At 42.5% G+C, this 25,024-nt stretch overlaps 1 protein-coding gene across 1 annotated transcript in view; it reads right to left on the bottom strand.

Moving 5' to 3' along the window:
* The window catches only part of LOC149177613 (uncharacterized), a 382,857-nt gene that overhangs the window by 207,099 nt on the left and 150,734 nt on the right, over positions 1-25,024 (bottom strand). The window contains exons 5-8 of the mRNA XM_089423439.1: positions 15,985-16,041; positions 15,739-15,847; positions 15,514-15,615; positions 15,299-15,363 (exon numbers count right to left, since the gene is read on the bottom strand). Coding sequence (XP_089279565.1) covers positions 15,299-15,363; positions 15,514-15,615; positions 15,739-15,847; positions 15,985-16,041 — 333 coding nt within the window. The remainder of the gene's footprint in view (positions 1-15,298; positions 15,364-15,513; positions 15,616-15,738; positions 15,848-15,984; positions 16,042-25,024) is intronic.

The raw sequence follows: 25,024 nt of genomic DNA, 5'->3' as shown, positions 1-25,024 counted from the left end.
AAGGAAAGTATGATTAATTGCTACCACTATAGATTTTCCAACAAATTGTAGATAGAACAGTAAATGCAATGTACAATAGAAGACAAACAAAAGCAATAACAAGAGACACCAGGATTGGTCAAAGACCAAGGGAAAAACCCCACAATAGGGAAAACCCTTTCAAATTCTTCTTCTTATTAGATTGTCATAAAATGTTCAGTAGAGAGAGTAAAATGTTCCAATTCATCAATCAAGAGTCTAAGTCAATCCTTCGACTATCTAACAAAATCAACGAAACAATAGCCAAGAGATGAGCCCAATAGACAAATCTTATCAAAGTCAAAGTCTCAAAAACTAATTCAAGTTTGTGGTCAACGGTCAACAACATTTTAGGTCACAGTTGCAGGGACTTAGTGACAAAGAGTGCGGTTGTAGCCCTTCAGCTGCAAGGAGCACCCTATCAACCTAGTGGTTGTAGCCGAATTTTCCTCGATCCAACCCTACGACTCCAGCTTAATTTATTCTCTTCACATGTGTGAGCTGTGAAAATTTGGTGACCCAAATCCCTACTACAGCAACTGATTATATTTCTCCTACTAAATCAAGTTATTTACAGTATTATACGGTAAACATCGAAATAAATACAACTACAACCTTCACAACTTAAATAATATGCAGAAACAAGAACTGAGCAAGAAAGAAATAGCACACACAAGTGACACCGTTGTTTTTGGACAAATGTCCCCGGAAAAATCCAATGTGGGAAAACTGGTGCAGCAGCTGAGGGTTTGTATTATTATGCAGTAATTTCTTAGTACAATTCTTCGGATGCCCAAACTGGAAATCCTATATAGAGATCTAACTGGACAAAAAGATAGTGAGATGATCTCACCTTGTCACTAGGAAACTCGGCACTGATCTGTGTTGGAGATGAGCCTCTACACAGCGTTGTGTCACACCCACATAGTTACTGCATCACTGTTGTTGGGACAACGCTGCACCTCCGCTTGATCCTTTACTTGCTGGAAACTTCGGCCCTCTGGCCTCCCGGTCTCACAACCCAGCTTTGACACTAGATCCCAACTGTTCCCCAGCAGAAATACGGACTTCCTCTGAAGCTCTGCACTGCCACAGTGTAGCTCTACACTGCCTCTGCGTGGCCCAACGCTACCTCTTTGGACTACTCTCTGCCCTCTCTGCCTTGCACTCTCTGAATCAGGAAAACTTCCTCCGGAAAATTATCCTTGCCCCTCACTGCAAGAAATCTCCTAATCACCTTCTATGGAAACTATTGCGCTACTCTCTTGAGAAAATCGATCTTTGATCTCTCACCCGATGTATTTTCCAAATGCCCATCAAGCCTCTTCTTATACTCCTCTCATTGATCAATCAACGGCCCAAATTAGATTCTAATCAATGGCTCAAATAATTTTGACTTTATCCTCGTCTTCTTCTAGAAGTTTCACCCCCAGTTTAATTAATACCCTTTAATTATTTTAATTTCCTAAGTTTATACTTAGGCATCCATTAAAAATAATTAATTATTTTAATAAAACTGTCTCTGGGTGGAATTTCCCAAAACGATTTCTGGGTATTCTGGAATACATGTGTCCTAGCCTCCTTGCAAATTTTGAGGTTTAGAGCACATCCGATGCTACCAGAAATCAACACTCCCTCTTAGCGAGGAATGTGCTCTAGTAATGCAACCTACTGAAGCATCACCCTGACTCTGTAACATCTCCCTCTACACTGCTGATGTCTGACATCACTGCCCACCAACTATTGCGCAAATGCTGCATCTGTGCTGCTGCTAACTTTGCATGTTGTTGCCAACTACATCTACACTGCAACTCTGCTCCAACAGCCGTTGCTGCCTTCTGCAAAGGAAAAACATCTAAAACACTGAACCAGTTGTGTTCAACGTGATGCATTTGTTGCTGGAGTTTTCATTGCTGCTAGTCTTTGCGCTGACCCTCTGAAGCCTCTTCGTTGATGCTGACTCTACATTGTGCCAATTGCACTGCTTCCAACTCTGCTTTGCGTTGCTCAGTCTTTGGTGCTCCTAGCCACTGCAATTGTCACTCTGGCATTCCTCTACACCAACTGACACTAGTCCATCCTGCTATTTCTAATATGGGCTCTCATGGCAAGGTATTGATCCAAGAGGTGGACTTCTCAAGTACCTTGCCCATCTGTAGTTCTTTCGAACTACAATGCTAGATCACCCCACCTCTCCCGTAGAGGTATCTGGGAAATCATGGCAAACTCCTCCTCGATCTTTGCGGTTGCAGCGTGCGGATCATGTTTCTCGTCCTTGTCCTTTTTCTTTAGAGGACATTGTGTAGTGTAGTGACCAAATTCACCACACCGAAAACATTTGATCTTTGAGACGTCCTTCTTCCGCCTCCGCTACTCCTGCTGCCCCTTTGATGCAAGGGCTGCATTCTCCTCCTCCTCCTTGGGCTTCGTCCCACTGCTATAGTTGCCATCAAGTTTGCACTTAACTAGGTTTCACCTCATCTCTTCCTGTTGAAGAGCGGCCCACCTCCCCTCCCAATCCAGCAATTTCTCTCTGCCCAGGATACTCTGGACAAGCACTTGTCATTCTTCTGAGACTGAATTCAGGGCCAACTTCACCATCTCGGTCAATTGAGGCACTGATCCTACAACTGCCAACGAGTCTCGAACCTCCTAAAGCTTCGATAGGAACGGATCAATGTGTTCCCCCTTCTGCATCCTCGTGGATCTCATTTTCTCCTCCAAGTACATCTTCCACTGCTCGGAAGATCCCTAATACAACGTAGCCAAGGCATCTGACATCTCCTTGGCAGTCCTTTTGCCAGCAATGTGTCATACAACATGATCCCTCACTCCATCAAGGATCAACCGCTTGGCCTTCGCCACTTCAGCCTTGTATTTCTTGAGTGGACCCGCATCAGTAGGTTCAGCGACCACACTATCGACATAGGCTTTGAGATTATGCTCATCCAAAAGGCAGGAGATCCTAGCCTTCCAAATCACATAGTTGGATGCTCTGTCTAACCAACCCTGATATCGCAGCCCATTAGCTGCCATCTCTACCAACAAAATGTCGAACTACCTCCTCTCTCCTCTGCGCTGCTTCTAGGCTGGCCTACGCACTCCCTGTTGGAGTTAGTAGATCTTCTCCTCTCTACTGTTGCTCAGCAATTGAGAAATCGAATTCCCTGGCTAGGAATTCTTTGAGGAAGAAATTTCTTCAAAAAGTGTCCCCTTCTGATGTTTTTCTGCCCCAGCAACTGCTGCAAAAAACTGTGTCTCACCTGAAGATTGCTCTACGTTGAAGCTTCTGCTGCGCTACTCTCTCTGCCGCTAACAAATCTCAATCTGGAAATCTTACTTCTCTGTCAACTCACTCAGAGAGAGATCTTCCTTGAGAATCTTGTCCTCCTAGCCTAGACTGTGCAATCCCTCTGGGGATTCGATCTGCTGCCTACGCAGCACTTCAATCTCCCACCTTCTCTTCAATGCTCAGCTATTCTGGCCTGCTCTCTTGCTTTACCCTGTCCTCTGATACCATGTGAAAATCTGGTGACCCAAATCCCTACTGCAGCACCTGATTCTTTTTCTCCTACTTTATCAAGTTATTTACAGTATTATACAGTAAACATCAAAATAAATACAATTGCAGCCTTCACAACTTAAATAATATGCGGAAACAAGAACTAAGCAAGAAATAAATAGCACAGACAAGTGATACCGTTGTTTTTGGACAAATGTCCCCAGAAAAACCAAATGTGGGAAAATTGGTGCAGCAAATGAGGGTTTGTATTATTATGCAGTGATTTCTAAGTACAATTCTTCAGATGCCCAAACTGGCAATCCTATACAGAGATCTAACTAGACAAAAAGATAGTGATATGATCTCATCCTGTCACTGGGAAACCCGACACTAATCGGTGCTGGAGATGAGCCTTTGCGCAGTACTGCATCACACCCACACAATTACTACGTTACTGCTGTTGGGAGTGCGCTGCACCTCCTCTCGATCCTCTACTCGCTGGAAACTTCGGCCCTCTAGCCTCCTGGTCTCACACCCCGGCTCCGGCACTAGATCCCGACTATTCCCCAACAGAAATACAGACTCCCTCTGAAGCTCTACGCTGCCACAGTGTAGCTCTACGCTGCCTCTGCGTGGCCCAACGTTGCCTCTCCGGACTACTCTCTGCCCTCTCTGCCTTGCACTCTCCGGATCAGGAAAACTTCCTCCAGAAAGTTATCCCTGCCCCTCGCTGCAAGGAATCTCCTCGATCACCTTCTCTAGCAACTGCTACGCCGCTCTCTTGAGAAAATCAATCTTTGATCTCTCACCCGATGTATTTTCCAAATGTCCATCAAGCCTCTTCTTATAATCCTCTCGTTGATCAATCAACGGCAAAAATTAGATTCTAATAAATGGATCAGATCATTTTGACTTGATCCTCGTCTTCTTCCAGAAGTTTCACCCCCAGTTTAATTAATGCCCTTTAATTAATTTAATTTCCTAAGTTTATACTTAGGCATCCATTAAAAATAATTAATTATTTTAATAAAATTGTCTCCGGGCTGAATTTCCCAAAACGATTTCTGGGTATTCTGGAATACATGTGTCCTAGCCTTCCTGCAAATTTTGAGGCTTAGAGCACATTCAATGCTACCAGAAATCAAGATGAACTCGAACCCTGCAATTTCAAACCTATACAAACCAATCCAAAGAAGAGAAAGATCAAACCTCCAAGAGAAGAAGAATTAATGTGTGAGAGATGTGTCCAACTGAGGTTGACTTGTCTTGTATTTATATACTTCCAAGAGCTGCCCAATTTTTCTTTAAATCCGACCTAATACTTTTGTGGACATGTGGGTTTTCACACTAAAAATACATTTTTCCTTAACCAAATTAAATTCTTCCAAGGGCTAGGAGGGGTCTTTCTTGGCAAGGAAGGTTGTCCAAAGGAGAGAATTTGTCCCTAAGTTATCAAATTAACACTCCATTAAATTCTTCCAAGGGCTAGGAGGGGTCTTTCTTGGCAAAGAAGGTTGTCCAAAGGAGAGAATTTGTCCCTAAGTTATCAAATTAACACTCCCTCTCAGCTAGGGAGAAATTACCGACTACAACATATGTCCTATTTCAAATATCTCATCATCATCAAGTCAAATGTCATCATTGTTCATCTCTACTCATCTCTGCTCATCTCTGTTGAACACTCTCGAATCTAAAAGAAGAAGAATTTGACACCGTAGGGGAGCTTAAGCTACCACCCTCTATCAATAGGCGAGATCTACTTAACACAAGGGCAAGGATCACACTCTGGCCTATTGACCTGGGGCAACAAGCGATATCTACTCAGAGATCACACTCTATCCTATTGTTTAGTGACAACAAGCGAGATTGACTTGAGGATCACACTTTGTCCTATTGTCTGTTGATCCTCCATCGAGACCCTTGAGAGTCAAGTTGTAGAACACCTCCATCCAAGACTTGAGAGAGATCGACTCGACTTACCACATGGGTAAGGATAAACACCCTATCTCAAGTCACCTCAACATATTGGCCTGATGGGGAGGTCCAATCCCAACAAGTTGAGCTTGTGAGTAGGATGCCAACTAGGGTATACTCTGTCAAAGCAACAATAGGCGAGATCAACTTACCATAGGGTAAGGATTCTCACCATATCCTACTGTCCAGAGGTCCCTCAACCCCAGGAGCCCTTACAGTTACATTCCCACCCTGGGAGCTCAATAGGGGGGAAGAGCATGCTCAGTTTTCTCAATCAACCAGGACCCCTACCTAGGAGGGTCACATCCATCAATCCAAGTTGCTCTCTAAAGACCAAGAAATTCCCTTTCGACGAAGCCTTGGTGAGCATATTCATTATTTGTTCATCATTTGAAATATGATGGAACCTCACAACTCCTCTCTGCACCATGTCTCGTATATAATGATACATGATCTCAATATGCTTTGACTTACAATGAAATACGGGATTTTCTACTAATCATATCCCACTCTTGTTGTCGCAGTATATCACGGTCGTATCAAGGACCTACTCAAACAACTCTCCAAAGAGATTTCTCAACCAAACTGCCTCACAGCTAGCCATGTTAGCAACAATATATTTCGCCTCTATCATGTTCAAAGCTACGGACTTTTGTTTCCTGCTCATCCAACAAATCATGGCGGAACCCAAACTAAAGCAGCACCCTAATGTGCTTTTCCTATCAATAGCATTCCAGCCCAGTCAGAATCGGTGTACCCATGAAATCATATATCTCCTGCAGTGTATCTCAGACCGGGGTTCATCGTCCCATGCAAATATGTCAATACATGCTTGGCAACAATCTAGTGTGCATGAAGGGGCTCAGTCATAAATTGACTCAAAGTGCTCACTGCAAAGCATATGTTTGGGCGAGTATTCACAAGAAATATCAATGCCCCAATCAACAGTCGGTACTTAGAAGGGTTGGCCAAGTCAAGTCCAGCAATATCTCCGCACAACTTCTTGAAGTTTATCTCCATCAGTGTGGCTAGGGACTTGCATTCTACCATCCAAAAAATATTTCCAAGAGCTCCATGACATATTTTCCTTGAGAAAATAAAATCTCTCTGGGTCTTTGTCACACCTCTAGTCCCAGAAAGTAATGCATCATACCAAGATCCTTCATTTCGAACTCAAAGGCTAGAACCCTCTTACATTCGAGCATTAGGGGCTCACTACCTATCAAGAATAAATCATCAACATATAAAACCAAAATCAAAGGCATACCTTGGACCACTTTGAAGTAGAGGTTTGGGTCAGCACTGCTTCTCGTGAATCCAAGCTTCACCAAGTAACTATCAATGTGGGCATACCAGGCTCTGGGGGCTTGCTTCAAACCATATAATGCTTTCTTCAACCTGCAAATGTGAGTCTTCCTATCCTTCACTTCAAATCCCTAAGGTTGCTCAACATATACTTCTTCCTGTAGTATGCCATGAAGAAATGTTATCTTTACATCCATCTGGTGAAGTGTCCATCCTTGACTAGCAGCAAGGGCAACAATCGATCTAATGGTAGTGTAACGGGCAACAAGAGCAAATATATCATCATAGTCTTCTCCCTCTTTCTGGGAGAAACCTCGGGCCACGAACCTTGCTTTGTACTTCTCAATGCTTCCATCAGCTCCATGCTTGATCTTGTATAGCCATTTTGAAGTTACAATAGACTTTCCTTTAGGTCTCGGAATGACATCCCATACATCATTCTTCATAATTGATTCATACTCTTCAGCCATGGCATCCTTCCAAACTTGTTCTTTCACAACTTCTTCAAAGGTAGGAGGCTCAGCCTGGATGATAGTGCTCATAGCTACAACGTATCCTTGGTACCGACATGGCTTCTTGCTTTCTCTAAAGGTCCTTTTGGCAGAAACATATCTCTCAGCATCCTGTAATGTGTCATGAAGCCACAATGGTCTCTTCCTAGAAGGGGGGTCACTTGGAGGAGCATCCAAGGGGTCCATGGGGTCATCAACAATATCCTTCTCAGATTTTGGCACAGAAGGACCTTCTAGTAGGTCCATGTCATCATCTCTCTTCTCAATAGGAGGAGGCGGAGGAAGATCCCTTGGTTTTCCAAGGGCAGCGTCTTCGTCGAAAGTTACATCCTTGCTAAACTTGATCTTCCTTTGGCCAAATAATATATTCTAAATGCTTTAGAATTTTCACAATATCCAACAAGCATACCTTCCTTTTGTGAAAATTCCTAAGCCTCAAGGAACCCCTACTATAGCAAATCTGAATCTACTTCGCCTACTTGATTTTAATATACATTATCAAGTTATTCTCTGAATACTGAAGCAAATTACTTCTGCAGCCTACACTTATTTAATATTTGAATACATGAAACAGAAAACTGAGCAAAGAACAAGATACATAGGACACAGTTATTTTTGGACAAAATAGTCCCTGGAAAAACCCAATGCGGGAAAACCGGTGCAGTAGCTCTAAGGGTTTTCTATTATTAAGCAATAATTCTGAATACAAATGTTGGATGCCCTCCCGGCAATCCAGTGACAGAGAAAATACAATGGCGGAAAAACTGAGTGAGTTTTACCTCACTTCACTCGGCAGATTTCGGTTGATCCGACAGCAAAACTAGTTGACCCCTGCTATCACTGCGCTAGCCCTGCATACCCTGCGTCAGCGCTGCGTTGTCTCTTCTGCCCACTACGTCAACCTTCCCAACTGTTCCGGCAGTTCTGGATTTCTGCGTGAGGGCAGCTTCAGCTTCTGCGCTAGCCCTTTTGGCTCTGCATTAGGCCTGTGTGGGCCCAGATTGGCCCAGCATCAGTCCTTATGGTTGTTGTGCTGCCTCCACTAGCTTCTCTCTGCCTCTCTGTCCATACTCCTGAACTATCCCTGCCCCTCTGCTGCAACTGATCGCTTAGTTCGAATTCTCAGCTTCTTAGCCCCAGAAATCGAACTCCAGATCAATTTGTTCCCTCTCTGTGTCTTTCTAAATGAACCCCAAGGCTCCTTATACTTTTCTCGTTGAGACTTCAACAGCCGAGATTAAGTCTCTAATCAACGGCTAAGATTAAAACTTGACTTGATCTGCCCTCTAGATCATTCTCACCCATATTTTGATTAATATCCATTAATATTTTAATTTTCCTAAGTCTAGACTTAGGAACCCCATTAGAAATATTAATTATTTTAATAAAATACAACCCAGGGGGAATTTCACCAAACGTTTCTGGGTTCTTTAGAACTCATGTGCCTTAGCCTCTCCACCAATTTTCATGGCTAGAGCACATCCGATGCTACCAAAAACTAACATATTTCCGGTGGCCTCCAGTTTGTTCCTCCTGTCCTTTGGCACATGGAAATATACGGGGCAACCAAATCTCTTGAGATGTCCAATTTCGGGCTTCACACATGTGAATACTTCATCGGGAGTCTTGTTGTCCAAAGCTTTATGAGTAACCTTGTTTTAAACATAGACTATTGTATTTGTAGCTTATCTCCAGAGGAACTTCAACAACTTTTGATCATGCAGCATAGCTCGGGTAGCTTCCATGATGGACATGTTCTTTCTTTCAGCCACACCATTCTGCTCAGGGTTGTAAGGTACAATAGTTTCCTTCTTGATTCCAGCCTGCTTGCAAAAGTCAACGAACTCATTTGATGTATACTCTCCACCATTGTCAGATTTGAAGACCTTGATCTTCTTTCCTATTTGATTTTCTATTAGCGCCTTGAAGTCCTTGAACATATCGAAAGTCTCATCCTTATGCTTCAAGTAGTATATCCATGTCTTCCTGAAGAAGTCATCAATAAAGATTATGTAGTAGAGATGTTCATCGATAGAGTGCACTGGCATGGGTCTGCATAGGTCATAATGAATGAGTTGAAGAATATCACTAGTCTTGTTCTTGCTAGAGGAGAATGGTCCCATTGTCTTATTTCCACTGGCACATCCCAAACATACTCCATCGTGACTAGTTTGAACATTAGGCATCCCAGAAACCAACTTCTTTAATTTCATTAGGGCTTCATAATGTAGACGTGCCAATCTTCGGTGCAATAGCTCACTTTGATGATTGTTTTCGTGGACCACTGCCAACAGAGGTCTTCCATTGACTCTATAGAGTCCTTTAATTCAAGATCCCAAAGTAAAATCATCCCTCATGCGGGATTCCATAGGCTAGGTGAGGACTTTTCCTCTTATGAAGGCTAATCTCATGCCTTTGCCTTCCAAGGAACATATGGATACCAAGTTCTTCTTTAGTCTCGGAACATAGATAATATCATGAAAAAGAACGGATTCACCAGAGTCCAAATGAAATTTGACAGAACCAAAACCCTTCACAGTATGAGTAGTATTGTCTCCAAGGATGATTTTCAAATTCGAGTCCCTCTCAACCAAGATTGAGAGGACTTCCCAATATCCGGAGAAATGTCTAGGACGCCCCACTATCTATCAACTAGCTATCATACAAATCCGAAGATGAAGAACTAGAAAGTGCAAAAATAAGAATATATTCAGATTGACTAGCAGCTACATTATTCTCATACCTAGAGTTCCTTAACGTCTTTTGAGGATGATGGTGTTGATTTGGGGTAGCATCGGATGTGCTCTAGCCATGAAAATTGGTGGAGAGGCTAAAGCACATGAGATATCTAAGACCCAGAAATGGTTTTGGCAGATTCTAACCAGTTTGGGAGATATTAAAATAATTAATATTTTTAATAAAATTCCTAAGTCTAAACTTAGGAAAAATAAAATATTAATGGGTATTAATATAAAATTGGGTTAGAAGGTTCCAAAAGTCATGGATCTAGCCAAATCTAATCTTAGCCATTGATCAAAGATTTAATCTCGGTCGTTGATGGACCAACGAGAAAAGTATAAGAGGAGGCTTGAGGGTCAATTGGAGAACACACCAAAGTGATCAGTCATTCTATTCTCTAGAGTGGGGTTTGCTAAAAGAGATAGAATCAGTGATCAGTAGCGAGGGGCAGTGAATACATAGTAGAGAGGCAGAGTTGGTACCAGAGAGACAGCGTAGAGCCTGGAGAGGTTGACGCAGAGGCAGTTGGGTGCTACCCAGAGGCAGCTGGGAGCTGCGCAGAGCCAGGAGAGGCCAGCGTGGGTGACGTAGAGGGTCTAAGGGCTGACGCAGAGGCTTCAGTAGTTGCACAAAGGCTGGCAAAGCTGACACAGGGCCAAGAGGCAACGCTAGGAGGATTTTCGTGGGACAGACTGGGTGTTGATGAGCCGGGAAGGGTGACGCAGTCCCTATCAGAGTGACGTGGAGCTGGAATATCTGTTTCCGAGGAGAGGTACTACTGCCGAGGGCATTCTCTGTTGGGTGAGCCATTTCTGGTACCCCTGGTTGTATTCTGAAAATTGCATAACAATAAAACCCTCTGAAATGATGCACCGATTTTTCCGCATTGGGTTTTTCCGGGGACATTGGTCCAAAAATAACGGTCTCACTTGTGTGCTTGTTTTCTTTCAGTTGATGATCTGTAGATGTTGATATTGTACTTGTGTTTATTTTCAGTATCTACATGGTAAATAACTTGTTAAGTAATTAAACAAGTAGGAAGATATAAAACAGATAGTACAGGAAGAATTTCTAACGGGTTAGACTTAGAAACTCAAACATGGTATCAAAGGGTGGTTGCAAATCACAGGGTAACTGAAGGCATCAGCTAGCAGAGCAATAGCAGTAGATTCAACTGTCCCGAGCGACAGAGTTGATCCATGCAGAAGGCAACAAAGGAAGGAGTGACGCAGAGAGACTGTGTCATCATTTTGGGCTAGATAAAGGCAATGCAATGGCTAAGGGAGGTAGAATGAGGCTCACACAAAGCCACGCAGAGGTCAGGAGAGTTGACGCAGTTGGCTAGGGGAGCTGATTTGCCGATGTCGGGATTGCGCAGAGCCAAGTGGCTCAATCCTTCAGTTGCTGGGATATAAGAGGCTGCGGGTAATTTGCAGAGCAAAGCTAGTGGGGTATTGTGGTCAGAACAGTACCTAACAGGGCAAGACCAAGGAGGAGGGATTTATAGAAGGGAAAAAGAGACTCAAAGGGATTCGAACCGAGAACTTCCAGATGGGAAGTTGAGAGACTCAGCAGGAGTCGAACAAAGGACTTCCAGGAGGGAAGTTAAGAGACTCAGAGGAGTCAACAGAAGAGCAGCATAATGGCTGTGAATGGACTGAGAGATTAGGATAGGTTGGACGGAGCATCCAACTTCATGGTCTGGAAGGCCAGGATCTTGTCCATTCTAGACAGATATCGCATCAAGGACTTCGCCTTGAAAACGATAGCGATCCCAATTGACCGAGCTAAAAATGAGAAGTGCGAGGAGGCAATGGCCAGGGCAAAGTGCATCATCCTTGATGTGTCAAGGATCATGTGGTATTGCATATTGTCGAGAACGACACGGCAAATGAGATGTGGGATGCCCTGAAGAAATTGTACCAGCATACTTCCGTGCAGAGGAAGATGTTACTTGAAAATCAACTGCGTCATACCAGATGCAGAAGGGAGAGCAGATAGATGTCTTCCTTAGTCGATTGAAGGAGATCCGTGACTAGCTAACTTCCATAGGGGCCACGCCGGATCAGGAATTAATGGGGAGGACCACATTGAACGCAGTCTCAGAGGATTGGGAGGTATTTGTCCAAAGCATATTGGGCAGGACGAGCCTTCCAGATTGGGAGGACTGTGGGAGGCTCTTCGTCAGGAAGAGATCAGATGGGTGACCAAGGCGGGGAATAGCGGCAAAGGGGTTAGAATCAAGAAGGAGGAAGAAGAGAGTGCGGCTCTATCATCTGCGGGAAAGCAGGATAAGAGAAAGAAGAAGGACCTCTCCAAGGTCAAGAACTGGATCATTTTGCGAACCAGTGTCCTAGGAAGAAAAGTAAGGGAGAGGCTTCTGAGACCAAGGCAGCGCCAGCAAGGGCAAAAAAAGAAGTCAAGGAGGATGACGATTGTGCCATGAGTGCTCATGTGCCAATTGAGAAGAAGTGGGGAGACATCGCGCTGTAGTCAGACAGACTACAGCGATGAGGGGCAGGACCCTTGAGGTACCCAACCTCTTGGATTATACCTTGCTACGGGAGCCCTGAAGAGGAGTAGCAGAACTAGCGGATATCAATAGAGACGGATGCAGATGGAGCGGCAGAGAGTGCTACAGTGCAGGAGTCCCGGGACAACGCGAGGCTAGCAGGTTGGAACAGTGCGAGAGGCATGGGAATGTTGCAACAGTGCGAGATGCAGGGAGTTGTTGCAGCAGCACAAAGGTCATTAGAGGGAGCACTTGTTAGCGGCAGAGGGAGCTTCAACATCGGGAGTGTCTTTAGCCTGACAGGGGTGTCAGAGTTGGGTGGATCAGTTACTTACTTCTCGGTAACTAAGTTGCAGTGCAGCAATTAGCAGTGGTTGTGCTATGGGTAGCACGATGCAGCATGATGAAGAGGTGGATGCAGTGCAGATACAGTGCTGGGAGTATGGACTAGCAGCAGCACGAATGTAGAGGGAGCTTCCGTACCGATGCAGTAGTGACAGTGGCAGGGCCATGGGCAGCAGTACAGGATGCAACAGTGCAGAGGATGTTGGGAAGGGAGGCCTAGCATCAGCACAAAGACTAGTGCTGGATAATAAGGGTGATACTCAGTGTGGAGTATTACTAGAGCATAGTCCTCGCTAAGAGAGAGTGTTGATTTGGGGTAGCATCGGATGTGCTCTAGCCATGAAAATTGGTGGAGAGGCTAAAGCGCATGAGATATCCAAGACCCAGAAATGGTTTGGGCAGATTCTAACCGGTTTGGGAGATATTAAAATAACTAATATTTTTAATGGAGTTCCAAAGTCTAAACTTAGGAAAAATAAAATATTATTGGGTATTAATATAAAACTGGGTTAGAAGGTTCCAAAAGTCATGGATCAAGCCAAATCTAATCTTAGTCGTTGATTAGAAATTTAATCTCGGCCGTTGATGGACCAACGAGAAAAGTATAAGAGGAGGCTTGAGGGTCAGTTGGAGAAAACACCAAAGTGATCAGTCATTCTATTCTCTAGAGTGGGGTTTGTTAAGGGAGATAGACTCAGTGATCAACAGCGAAGGGCAGTGAATACATAGCAGAGAGGCAGAGTTGGTACTAGAGAGACAGCGCAGAGCCTAGAGAGGTTAACGCAAAGGTAGTTGGGTGCTACCCAGATGCAGCTGGGCGTTGCGCAGAGCCAGGAGAGGCCAGCGTGGGTGACGCAGAGGGTCTAAGGGCTGACGCAAAGGCTTCAGTAGTTGCACAGAGGCTGGCAAAGCTGACGCAAGGCCAAGGGGCAGCGCTGGGAGGATTTTCGTGTGACAGACTGGGTGTTGGTGAGCCAGGAAGGGTGACGCAGTCCCTATCAGAGTGACGCAGGGCCAGAATATCTGTTTCCGAGGAGAGGTACTACTGCCGAGGGAATTCTCTGTTGGGTGAGCCATTTCCGGTACCCCTAGTTGTATTCTGAAAACTGCATAATAATAAAACCCTCTGAATAGTTGCACCGGTTTTCCTGCATTGGGTTTTTCCGGGGACTTTGGTCCAAAAATAACGGTGTCACTTGTGTGCTTGTTTTCTTTCAGTTGATGATCTGTAGATGTTGACATTGTAGTTGTGTTTATTTTCAGTATTTACATGGTAAATAACTTGTTAAGTAATTAAACAAGTAGGAAGATATAAACAGATAGTACAGGAAGAATTTCTAACGGGTTAGACTTAGAAATTCCAACAGATGGCCTTCTTCTTGATCATCCAGAGTATCTCTTCTTCTTCTACCATCCCTTCTTCTTCTATCATCTCTTCTTCTTCGATCATCTCCTCTTCTTCGATCATTGAACCTCCTGTTGTTGAAGCCTTGATTGTTGTTGTAGTTGGATCTTGAATCATTTCTCTTTTCCCGGCATTCTCAAGCATAATGACCATGCTTGTGGCAGTTAAAGCCTTAAATTCTACTTCCTCTTCTCTTGGAGTCCTTTGATTCAGGGGGTAGCCTCACCCCATGCATGCAACAAAAATTCAATGGAGCTGCAAAGCATTCCCTTGAATTAAAGTGAGAATTAATGTCATGGATTAAGTGGCATCAAAGTGGTGCTAGTGTGAATTAAAGTGAGACTTATTGTCATGCATTAAGTGGCATCAATGTGGTGCTAGTGTAATACATTACTAGCATCAATGATCACTTAGCAAATGGTCACTTATAGAAGTACAAAAGTACATCCATCCATATTCCAATTATGACATGACAGCAAACCTTCAAGAATATGAAAATGTTCAAAAGCTATAAAAATAGCCCTCCTGCTATACAAAAAAATTACAAATATTAATGCAAACAACCACAATAACAATTTTGGACACAAAATAAGTACAGATAGAAGCACGATGTAGATTATTGTCATTTAGAATTACAATAGAGTACATACTTAGTGACTTGCATATTGCAGCTAACACTAGAGTAAACCCACAGAATAAACATCCACGAGATTTTCAGTGAACTTACTTTAACCAAGATAATGGAAAAGGAAGTGATTCTCCTCCTCCTAGAACATTTTCTTTAACTGTTCTCTCTATTGATCACCCCATAGTCATATATCTAGTGCCTCGCTTGTGCTTATGGTTTTAGGGTATGGAAAAGGAGTAATGAATGGAAAAATGGTGGCATATCTTAATCCCAAGTTCCAACTAACCATTACATGGAAAGATTCTAGCATCAGAAGCATGCACAGAGGTGATATTATGTAGGAAAAAGAATGAATTACCTCTCATGATGGCAACATTCTGCTAAACCAGCATCAAAATTTCGGCAAAGCAGGTTGTACGCATTCTGTTTCCAACAACCCTTTCAATTATCTACATCATATTCTTCAAGTTCATTGAAATGTTACACCAAAAAACAATTAAAACCACTTTCTGACAATATATAAATTCTGGGAAGTTTTGGATATTGACAATGATATCTCTATGTGGCACCTACCTGAATTGACACTATCCTTGGGTATTGGGAAAATAACTGAGCAAGACGACAAAATTCCATCACACCATAAGGTGTCTCGTTACTAACTCCAACATATCTGATCTGCAGGACATTCTAATCAATGTGGTGACCTTGACAAATGAATCTTAAATAAAAAATTGTGATCTCAACAAGTGCCAGACAGTGGCTGTGTCTAGGTATGCATATGTGAACATATATACAGGCCTTTCCAGCAGTAACAGCACTCCCAAGTGCTTCTAATTGCTCTTCTATGGGTATTGCTGCATATTGATTTGTAGAATCATATTCTGTTTCTCCAAACATAGGCACATAGCTGCATTTTTATGGATACAACTTCAAGTTAAGAAAACCTTCACAAAATACTTGCATTGTAATTTGACTTTTGCCCAAGAGAAAATACATAAAACAATCTATACAAAACATCGGAACAAGGGAGGTTCGGAAACAAACCGGTCAGGCCAGTGGATCTGATAAAGATCAATGTAATCAGTATGTAGGCGCAACAAACTGCATAAAATTGGAAAGCGAATTGCAATTTCAGTTAACAGAAATCTATTAATGTTCTACTTACTAATGGTGTTATTTCCTTTTGCTTGAGACCGCACCATCAATTTGCATGAAAATAAAATCTTCATTGTACTTTGAGAGATGAATATCCATATACTACTACATCTAATTTACACGAGTTAAAAGAGATCAAAAGCAATGTAATTTTTAAATTTTCTTCATAAATCCCATCAGATTGGAAAAGCAAAGAAATAAGTCAACCATTGTAGCAATTTTTCAGCGGAGCATAGGCCTTCACTGAAGTTGATTAAACTCACTAACCACTGAGATGTGAAGCATCTTAAGTACTGATCTATGCTATCCTTTCATTGACAGTAATATCTGTGATATACAGAGATTTCCATCATTATAGATCTATCAAGAAAAGGTATTTTAAGGGTGGTAATTTTATCCTCATTGCTGGTATGTTTGATAACATGCCACGTATAAAAGAAACCCTATAACAAAAAGGAAAAAAATAAATACGTACACACACACACACATATATAAGGAATAGTCACAGCTAGGAAAAAAGATACAAAGGAAGTCACAGGTTCCAAATATTAGTAGATCTATAAACATAAGTAGGCAATGATATGAAATGAAATTTGCATTAATGTTCAGTAAAGACTAAATAGGTAAAAGGGACTAGACATTACATCAGTCATGAGAAGCTGATACACAGAGTGGAGAGGCCAAAATGTCCCCCCAAAATATCAAAAATAAACAAACAGAAGCAAAATGAAAACCTAGTAAAGTCGTAAGACAACAACCATAAGTGAACATCATATCAAAATCCAGGACCTACAATAAGATTAGTCACCGACATGTTATAAAACCAGAACATTGAAAAATCATGAAATCAAAATAATTTAACTGTATTATCAACTTTTGACCAGCTGATTATGATGTTCTTACTAACTACAAATTGAAAGGCGGTTTCCATGCAGCCCTTCGGTCTCCGACAGTTTCTAAATCAGCAGTCACATAGGCCTGCGGCACCCATACTATGCTCTCCACATGGCTTATTGGGGAGCTGACAAGGTGGACTACTCATCCAGCTCCTCCACTCAGACAGATTTCATAAGCCAGCATGAGGTCAACATGCACCAGGCCTCCTGCTCCTTTTCCGTCCCGCTGTTAGATGTCGTCCCACTTTCGCCTCCTAGTCTAGCACTTCTCCCCTATCCCCCCTCCTTGTCTCAGTCAACCCATTCTCATCCGCCATCCCCACAGCTATGCTCCATTCCCTCAACTCTTCCATCGGGCTCTTCTCAATGTGATCCCCCGCCTTCCCTTGGCAGGGCTGGCCCCTCTGTAACATCACTGGCTCTATCTTCACCTCACGCTCTAGGCAAACTTAAACATAGGACCATTTGCCAGAAGAAGGATTTGATTTGTTTTACAGTCGGCCACAATTCAGTGTTCACAGGTTTGTATCTCTCTGGAAAAACCCTATTCGAGCGTTTCAACAACAGTCTCATCAATATGGTTGATTTACGAGGTTGGATTGAGCGCTCCTAGTCTCCTTTGCTAGGCTTCTCCCCTACCCACCATCTGCTTCCTTGTGGGTGGGTGGATTTCATCTTTCGCTCTGCAACCGACAGCACATCCATCTTGAAGGGTTCCTAGTCTTGGGGAAAAGCGGGGCTCTCCCTATAGCCATGGTCGGTCAACTTTGATCCTCTCAGGGAGCCAGCGGACAATATAACAGTCTGCACCATTCTCCTCGAGCTTCCTCCCCCCTGTAGACAGAGGAATCCCTCAGCGCAAGATGGAATAAAATTGGCAATTTCATCAGTTTGGAACCTAGATGGGAGCTCAAGCTGGTTTGCAGATGGGCCTGGATCCAAGTCAAGGTCAGTCTTAAGGAGGGTCTTCTCACCAATTTGGTAATTGAAAGAGCCACCTGCAAATGGGTCCAGAAAATTGACTAATGGACCCCCATTCATCTTGTATAGAGAATCCCAATTCCCCATTCATGTCAAGGATTTGGACCCTTTCCCATATCCCAACCAACAACCAAAAACGAGACAACTAGGTAAGCCATCTGAGCCCATTGATCTTCCTCCTCCTCAAGAAATATGTCTTCTAAAAAGGCCCTCCTCTAAGCCATCAAAACCTAAGAAGGAATGGGTCCTAGAGTATAAGAAGAAGCCCCAAATTGGAGAAATGGTTTTGGTGGGTGATCATCCTCTTCCTGTCAAAATCCATGGGAAGGTTGGTGTTGGATACTATTATATAGCTAACCTTGATGGTGAACTTTGGCCCTATTACCGCTCAAACTAGTAGGGGTCCTAGGAGGGGATCCTATATAGCCACTACTAGGTCAAGTGGCAACAATGGAGCAATAGCCCATTGTCACCTTAGCTAAAGCTCCCTGCTCTTGACAGAATTTCACCGATGGGAGGAGACCCGGTATGAGAGGAATCACAAGGATGGATAAATCAATGATGTGATAAAGAGTGATTCCTAAAGCCTATTCACAAGAGAGGCTCAGATAGATGGTTTACTTGCTTTTGAAGCAAGGTGATGGGCCCTTTTAGAAGGGCTGAGGGGACACTTAGACCCAGGTATGGAGAATATCCCTTGACAACAGGTATCCTAGAGATAAGAATCCTCAAAGAGAAAAGGTTTCCATGTAATCCTTGTGGGATTTGAGTCACAAAATTGTGGCACCACAAAGAACCCAAGTGGACCCAAACTAGGTCAAGGGTGTGGGGTTGATCATCAATAGGTGGGCTTGACCAGGTTTGGGAGGAGAATAGGATCAAAAGAATATTTTTTTCTTGGATTTTAAATGAAATGATCCAAATGAAGACACTAACCAAGGGGACCTAGGGAGAAGAACAATCTTCAAGCTAGGGCTTGTAATATCTCGGGATTCCACTGTTGAATTGAGCTCAAAATTGGAGGACCACTTGAGAAGACCCAAGCGTAGTTCTAGACCGAATTTCAAGGCTTTTTGATGGCTACAAATGATTTCGTGTGATGCCCTAGGGAGCCTTCTAGGATTAGGCCTGGAATTGGGAGCAAGGAAGAAAAGAAGGGTTATTTTGATCACCAAAGGAAAGTGAGGATCAGTGCCTTGTTTCTTTGGGCTAATGGAATCAAGATACACCTAGATCGAGAATTTTCATATGCTAAGGAGCCCTAATTGACCTTTGCTAGCCCTTCCAAGTGCAGCAACTAGGTCATTAGAGATTTATACTTTGGCTTGCAAAAGAAATGAAGTTTAAAGGCTTGTTAACCTACTAGGGTGCCTCTAGGAACATTCACCCTCCCTCTCAATGACAATGCACGCAATATATCAATTATTCAAGGCTTTAAGAAGAATTTTGCATTACTTATGGCCCATACAAGAACAATGATACAAAAATCTCATGCATTAGACAAGTAAGAAAACGAAATAGCATTAAATTTTACTTACAAGAGAGAGAGAGTATATCCATTCATCAATTTCGGATAAATAGAAGTTGCAAAGACAATTGCGAAAATCCAAACATCATTGTGCATCAAGAAACTCCAAATTTCGTCCAAGAGAACAAGTACGAAAATCTCAAGAGATACTAATCCAATCCAAGTGATGATGAGAGGAATGAATGAGCCTCTCATCTATTTATACAGTCCATAAGGGGGTTTGTATAGCCTAATTAACCTAATAATGCCCCAAATAATAAAATAATATACAATAATGACATGAATTGTTGACGAGCCCACCAAGATAGCTCAATAATACAAAGACAAAGCCTCTCGAGGGGCAAAATAGTATGCATAATGAGTCATTGGGCCATTGAGAAGGCATAGTGGAGCCCAAAGTGCGCCAATACGAGAAAGAAGGCTCCAAACATAATGATCAAGGGGATGGCCCCTTGATATCCAAGCAAATCCAATGTCGTGCCCCAAATGGATGTGGGGGCGCAACAACAGCCTCATGGGTCTCCACGTGGATCAATAATGCTTGTATACCATCTGTAGGGGTTGGAATGATGACATAACCTCCCATTATCTCCAATGGGGAGACACATCTTCATCTAGACCCTGGAACATATGCCAAGTGTATGGTGCAAGTGTGAAGTCGGCTGGGCAAGGTGGTCCAGGTGCATCATCCTTATCCAAAAGGTGGAACACGAGCAATCAACAAGTGGTGTTGAGGGATCCATGAAGTGGACTACTGCTCTTCGTTGTGGTGGAGGTCCATGGCTCTCAATGCTCACCCTACAAGTGCCAATGTGACCCTGTAGAGGGCTTGGACCCCGTATAGGGAGACTAAACCCCAGATGGAGACCCACCTGCAATCCTGCACAAGCTCCATGTTGATTTGGGGTAGCATTGGATGTGCTCTAGCCACGAAAATTGGTGAAGAGGCTAAGGCACGTGAGATCTCCAATACCCAGAAAGGGTTTGGGCAGATTCTAAACAATTTGGGAGATATTAAAATAATTAATATTTTTAATGGAGTCCCTAAGTCTAAACTTAGGGAAAATAAAATATTAATGTGAATTAATATAAAACTGTGTTAGAATGGTCCAAAAGTCATGGATCAAACCAGATCTAATCTTAGCCGTTGATTAGGGACTTAATCTCGGCCGTTGAGTTGTCAACGAGAAAAGTATAAGAGGAGGCTTGAGGGTCACTTGGAGAATACACCAAGAGATCAAGATTTCGACTTTCTGTGGTTGGGTTTGCTGAGAAAGTTGAGAGAGTGATCAGAGTTGTAGTTGAGGGGTAGTGAATACAGAAGCAGAGACAGAGATAGCACCGGGAGGATCAGCACAGCAGCCAAGGGTTCACGCAGAGCCAGCTAGGGCTCACGCAAAGGCAGCCAGGAGCTGCGCAGTGCTTTAGAGGGACAGCATGCGTGACGCAGAGGGCCAGAGGGCTGACGTAGTGCCTCCAAAGGCTGATGCAAGCCAAGCCGCAATGACGCTAGGCTAACGTTGGGCTAGAGAGAGGCTGACGTTGGGGTTTCATGGGGCAGATTGGAGCTGTGGAGCTGCCGGAGTGTTTATCCAGGGTTTCAGCCGGAATATCTGCTTCCAAGTAGAGAGGTACTACTGCCGAGATTTTTCTCTATTGGGTGAGCCGGATTTGGCACCCAGATTGTATTCTGAAACTGCTTAATAAATCAAATCCTCAGATAGTTGCATCGGTTTTCCCGCATTAGGTTTTTCTGGGGATATTAGTCCAAAAACAACGGTGTCACTTGTGTTCTTGTTTCTATTTCCTTCAGTTGATGATCTGTAATGTGTTGAGCATGCATTTGTATTTATTTCCAGTATTTACATGGTAAATAACTTGTTAATTAACAGAACAAGTAGGTAGGAATAAATCAGTAAAGTGCATGAAGGGTTTCTAACGTGTCAGACTTAGAAACTCCAACAATCCAATGGGTCTCCTCGCCTTCTAGTACAACAAATCATTAGAGTAATTGAGTAAAAGAGCTTACAAATCATGGAAAACAAGTGGACACTTCATAATGGCATGCCCTTCCATAGTGGGCTTTGGCATGTACAGGTGTCTCCAAGCTCAATAAAAAGGTTAACCAAGGATTCTATTAGGTGGTTTCAGCCTTTAAAGGGGGTGACATGTCCATGGTACATCCATCAAGTGGTAGGTGGCATGTGATATAATGATGGAACGGAGCGGGGGACCAAGGGGAAGGCTCCAAGCCACATGCCATGGTACAAGGGTAGCTATAATAGGGGAAGCCCACACTTGGGTACATGAATGTAGGAGGGAGCAATCGTGGTACATGAGTTACCCCAACCTTTGTTTTTCCACCCTTCTTCATATGCCTTTTTCCTTTGATTGATTTTTCTTCATAACTACTCGGGGCTCCAAGAGATGAGAGCATGATGTGTAGGGTATAGCAGTGGATACCCCCTTAAGGTGGGGCAGTTCATTGCCCACCAGGGGTTGGGACAATTATGGTTTCCTTAATGATGAATGGGGCTCATATAGGGCCCATAGCAACCAGGGTGATGACCATAGATAAGGGGTAGAGCTCATGTTTGGCTTTTGCCCATGTGCTAAATTTGTATGTCCTGACCATCTTTTGCATTTTGTGGTACATTTCCTATTGAGAGTGGCCAAATTATGCTTTTTCCTTTTCTTTTAGTTGCATCAACCTCTGGGGCATCATTCCAGGCCCGACCCAAGGTGTGGACAAGGGGAGGGGGAAGCTAACTCCTTGTGGACCCAGTGGACAAATGTGGACCCAGATGGGAAAAATGATGAATGGGGTTGTAATGAGCGGAGGGGAGTGATGTATATGGTATTCGAAAGCGGGACCATGCAACCAAAATCGGAGTTTGCCATGTAGTGTCATCCATAAAGCTTGGTAGGCAACAAAGGAAATCTCATGGGACTAGGATACAAGGTTAACCATCAAATTGGGCAGAGGAGACAAGAGTACAGACCTAGTCCACTCTTTCCGCTGAATCCCCCCACTAATCCATGCCCAAAAGTGTCCATGATAAGTAAACAAAAATAGCCAACTACACAATGAAAAGCCATACCTTCAGGGTTGGAAGGCCCATCTTCAAACATACGATCATAACAAATGGGCGAGGGACCACATGGTTGGCTCAGGTGGTGGAGAAAAAGGCACGTCAAGCTATCTGGTGGCTGCAAGGGGTTGTTGGCTGCCAGCTAAAGACCATCCAGGAGAAAAAAATTCTCCTATGCATATCACCCACAAAGTGATGAGTAACATCTGGCTCCAACTAGGACATGATCTCTCAAAAGAATGCACTATGTTGACCACTACGTGTCAACGACCATACACCCCCTTTTTTCGCAAAAGGGATAGTCCTTGATCGATGTGTTCGTGTCATCCAGCTATCATCATCAGCTTGATCATCATCTTATAATGTGAACCCATTTTGTATGTGTATAATGTAAATAATCTCAGCAGATCCGTGTTGTGTATGTAATTACCTAGGTAAACCTACTTTTCTGGTGACGATCTACATTCTGGGAGGTTTTTTGTCTCACCGATCCATTCTCGGATGGTCGGCAGAGTTTTCCTTCAGCCTTACCCCAAAGCCGGAATGGATTTTGTCATTGGGATCTTAAGGGAGTCATAGTGTAAAAGTGATTTGGGAATAATCCTAGCTATTTGGTTAGGTTATTTTATTACAAATTGCTTGGTCTATTAGATTATATTTGTGTCGTAGAATTGGGTAGTCTGTGAGGATCTTTTGCAAATGGGTTTTCCCCCTTTAAGATGTGAAAAATGTGAAAATTTTAATGTAAAGTGTCTTGAGGGTTGGAAAAATAATTTATCCCCTCATACGTTAATTAATTAAATTTTCTGAACAAAAATTAATTAAAATCCTAAGCCAGAAATTTAATTAATTCCAGGTCCTAGGTAAATTTAAATTCTCCAAAAGGAAAATTCGTCGGTCCTTAAAATTCAGATTTTAAAAGGTCTTGGGACTAAGGTAAATTAATTATTTTGCTAAATTTTAAGCGTTTGGTCCCTGGGGTTAAGTCAAAGTCAAAATTTTGAGGAAATTAATTCAAAAATTTAATTTTTGAATTAATTAAAATGCTTTTAATTGAAAATTCGAATTTCCTCAAGAATTTAAAATTTCGACGGATGAGATTAAAAGAAATTTTAATCCTCATCAATGGTCGAGGTTGCTTTGACAAGAATCACTCGAACTAGCCGTTGAAAGATTTATCTTTAAATAGGAAGTCATTTATCAGTCTTTTCATCTGATCTCTAGATCGTGTACTAAGCTATCAAGCTCTCTTGTATACATTTTTGAATTAATGCAAAAGTCTTTGGGGTTTCAACGTGTTGTAGTGTTCCTCTTCATGAATTTATGGAAACATTGTTTTAATTTCTGCTTAATATTATGTGAAAACTATCAATCAATAGCTCTCTTTTAATAATCTGAATATAGGTATTTTATTCAGTTTGTTGGATCTAGGGTAACATTTTTAATTTTGATTGAAGTAGCAAGTATCTCTATTTCTTTATAATTTTATTGTTGTTCTATTTTTCTCTACTTGATTTGATGGTTGATCTAGTGTTTACATAAGATCTCTCAGGTTCTCATTGAGCGTTTGGAGATAGTCTTTGGTTGGACCAGCCAACTCTAAACACATATTTTCTGAATAGTCTACTTTATATAAACCTCAGGATTTATCTAACGATAAATTTTTTTTGCAGGGTGTTTTTGGGCTAGTACCTCTCTAAAATTTCAAAATCTTTTAAATATTTTGTGGAAATTTTGATAGATCTAGCTATTAAGAGCCTTAGATTATCAGATCTGGGAGCGGAGTTGGACTCATACTCCTCAGATCTGATAGATCTATAAATTATTTGTATAGATCTGTTATTTACTTGTGTAGATCTGAAATTTTGTAACATAATTTTGAATTTTAACACTTGGGTTTTTGGGATTTTCTCTATTTTTGTACATATTGGGTATTGGGTTTTTCTCTTTTCACTTGTGCAGGAATAGATATGAGAAATCAGCCAAGAAAATCTTCAGATCTGAGCTAGATCTAAACCCTGGAGGGCAAGATCTGGGCTCAAAGATTGTTTGCAGGAATAGATCTGAAAAATCAGCGAAGAAAATCTTCAGATCTAAGCTAGATCTAGACCCTAGAGGGAAATATCTAGGCTCAAAGATTGTGTGCAGGAATAGATCTAAGAAATCAGTCAAGAAAATATTCATATCTGAGCTAGATCTAGACCCTGGAGGGCACGATCTGGGCTTAAAGATTGTTTGCAGGAATAGAACTGGGAAATCAACCAAGTAAATCTATAGATCTGAGATTTTTTCAAGCAGATCTAGGGGTTTGAGACAGATCTAGGCCCTGGAGGGCAATATCTTGTCCCAAATATTTTTGCAGGGCCAGCCATTAAAGATTTTGCAATAAATCTGAAGATCTGAAGCAAAATAATTTTTTTCAGAACAAGGGT

Source organism: Pinus tabuliformis, chromosome 4_1, assembly GCF_031772625.1.
Source record: "Pinus tabuliformis cultivar Carrire ecotype Pingquan chromosome 4_1, CPIR1, whole genome shotgun sequence".
NCBI lineage: Eukaryota > Viridiplantae > Streptophyta > Pinopsida > Pinales > Pinaceae > Pinus > Pinus tabuliformis.
The sequence above is the reverse complement of the archived record's forward strand: the minus strand, read 5'-3'. Positions and strand labels throughout refer to the sequence as shown.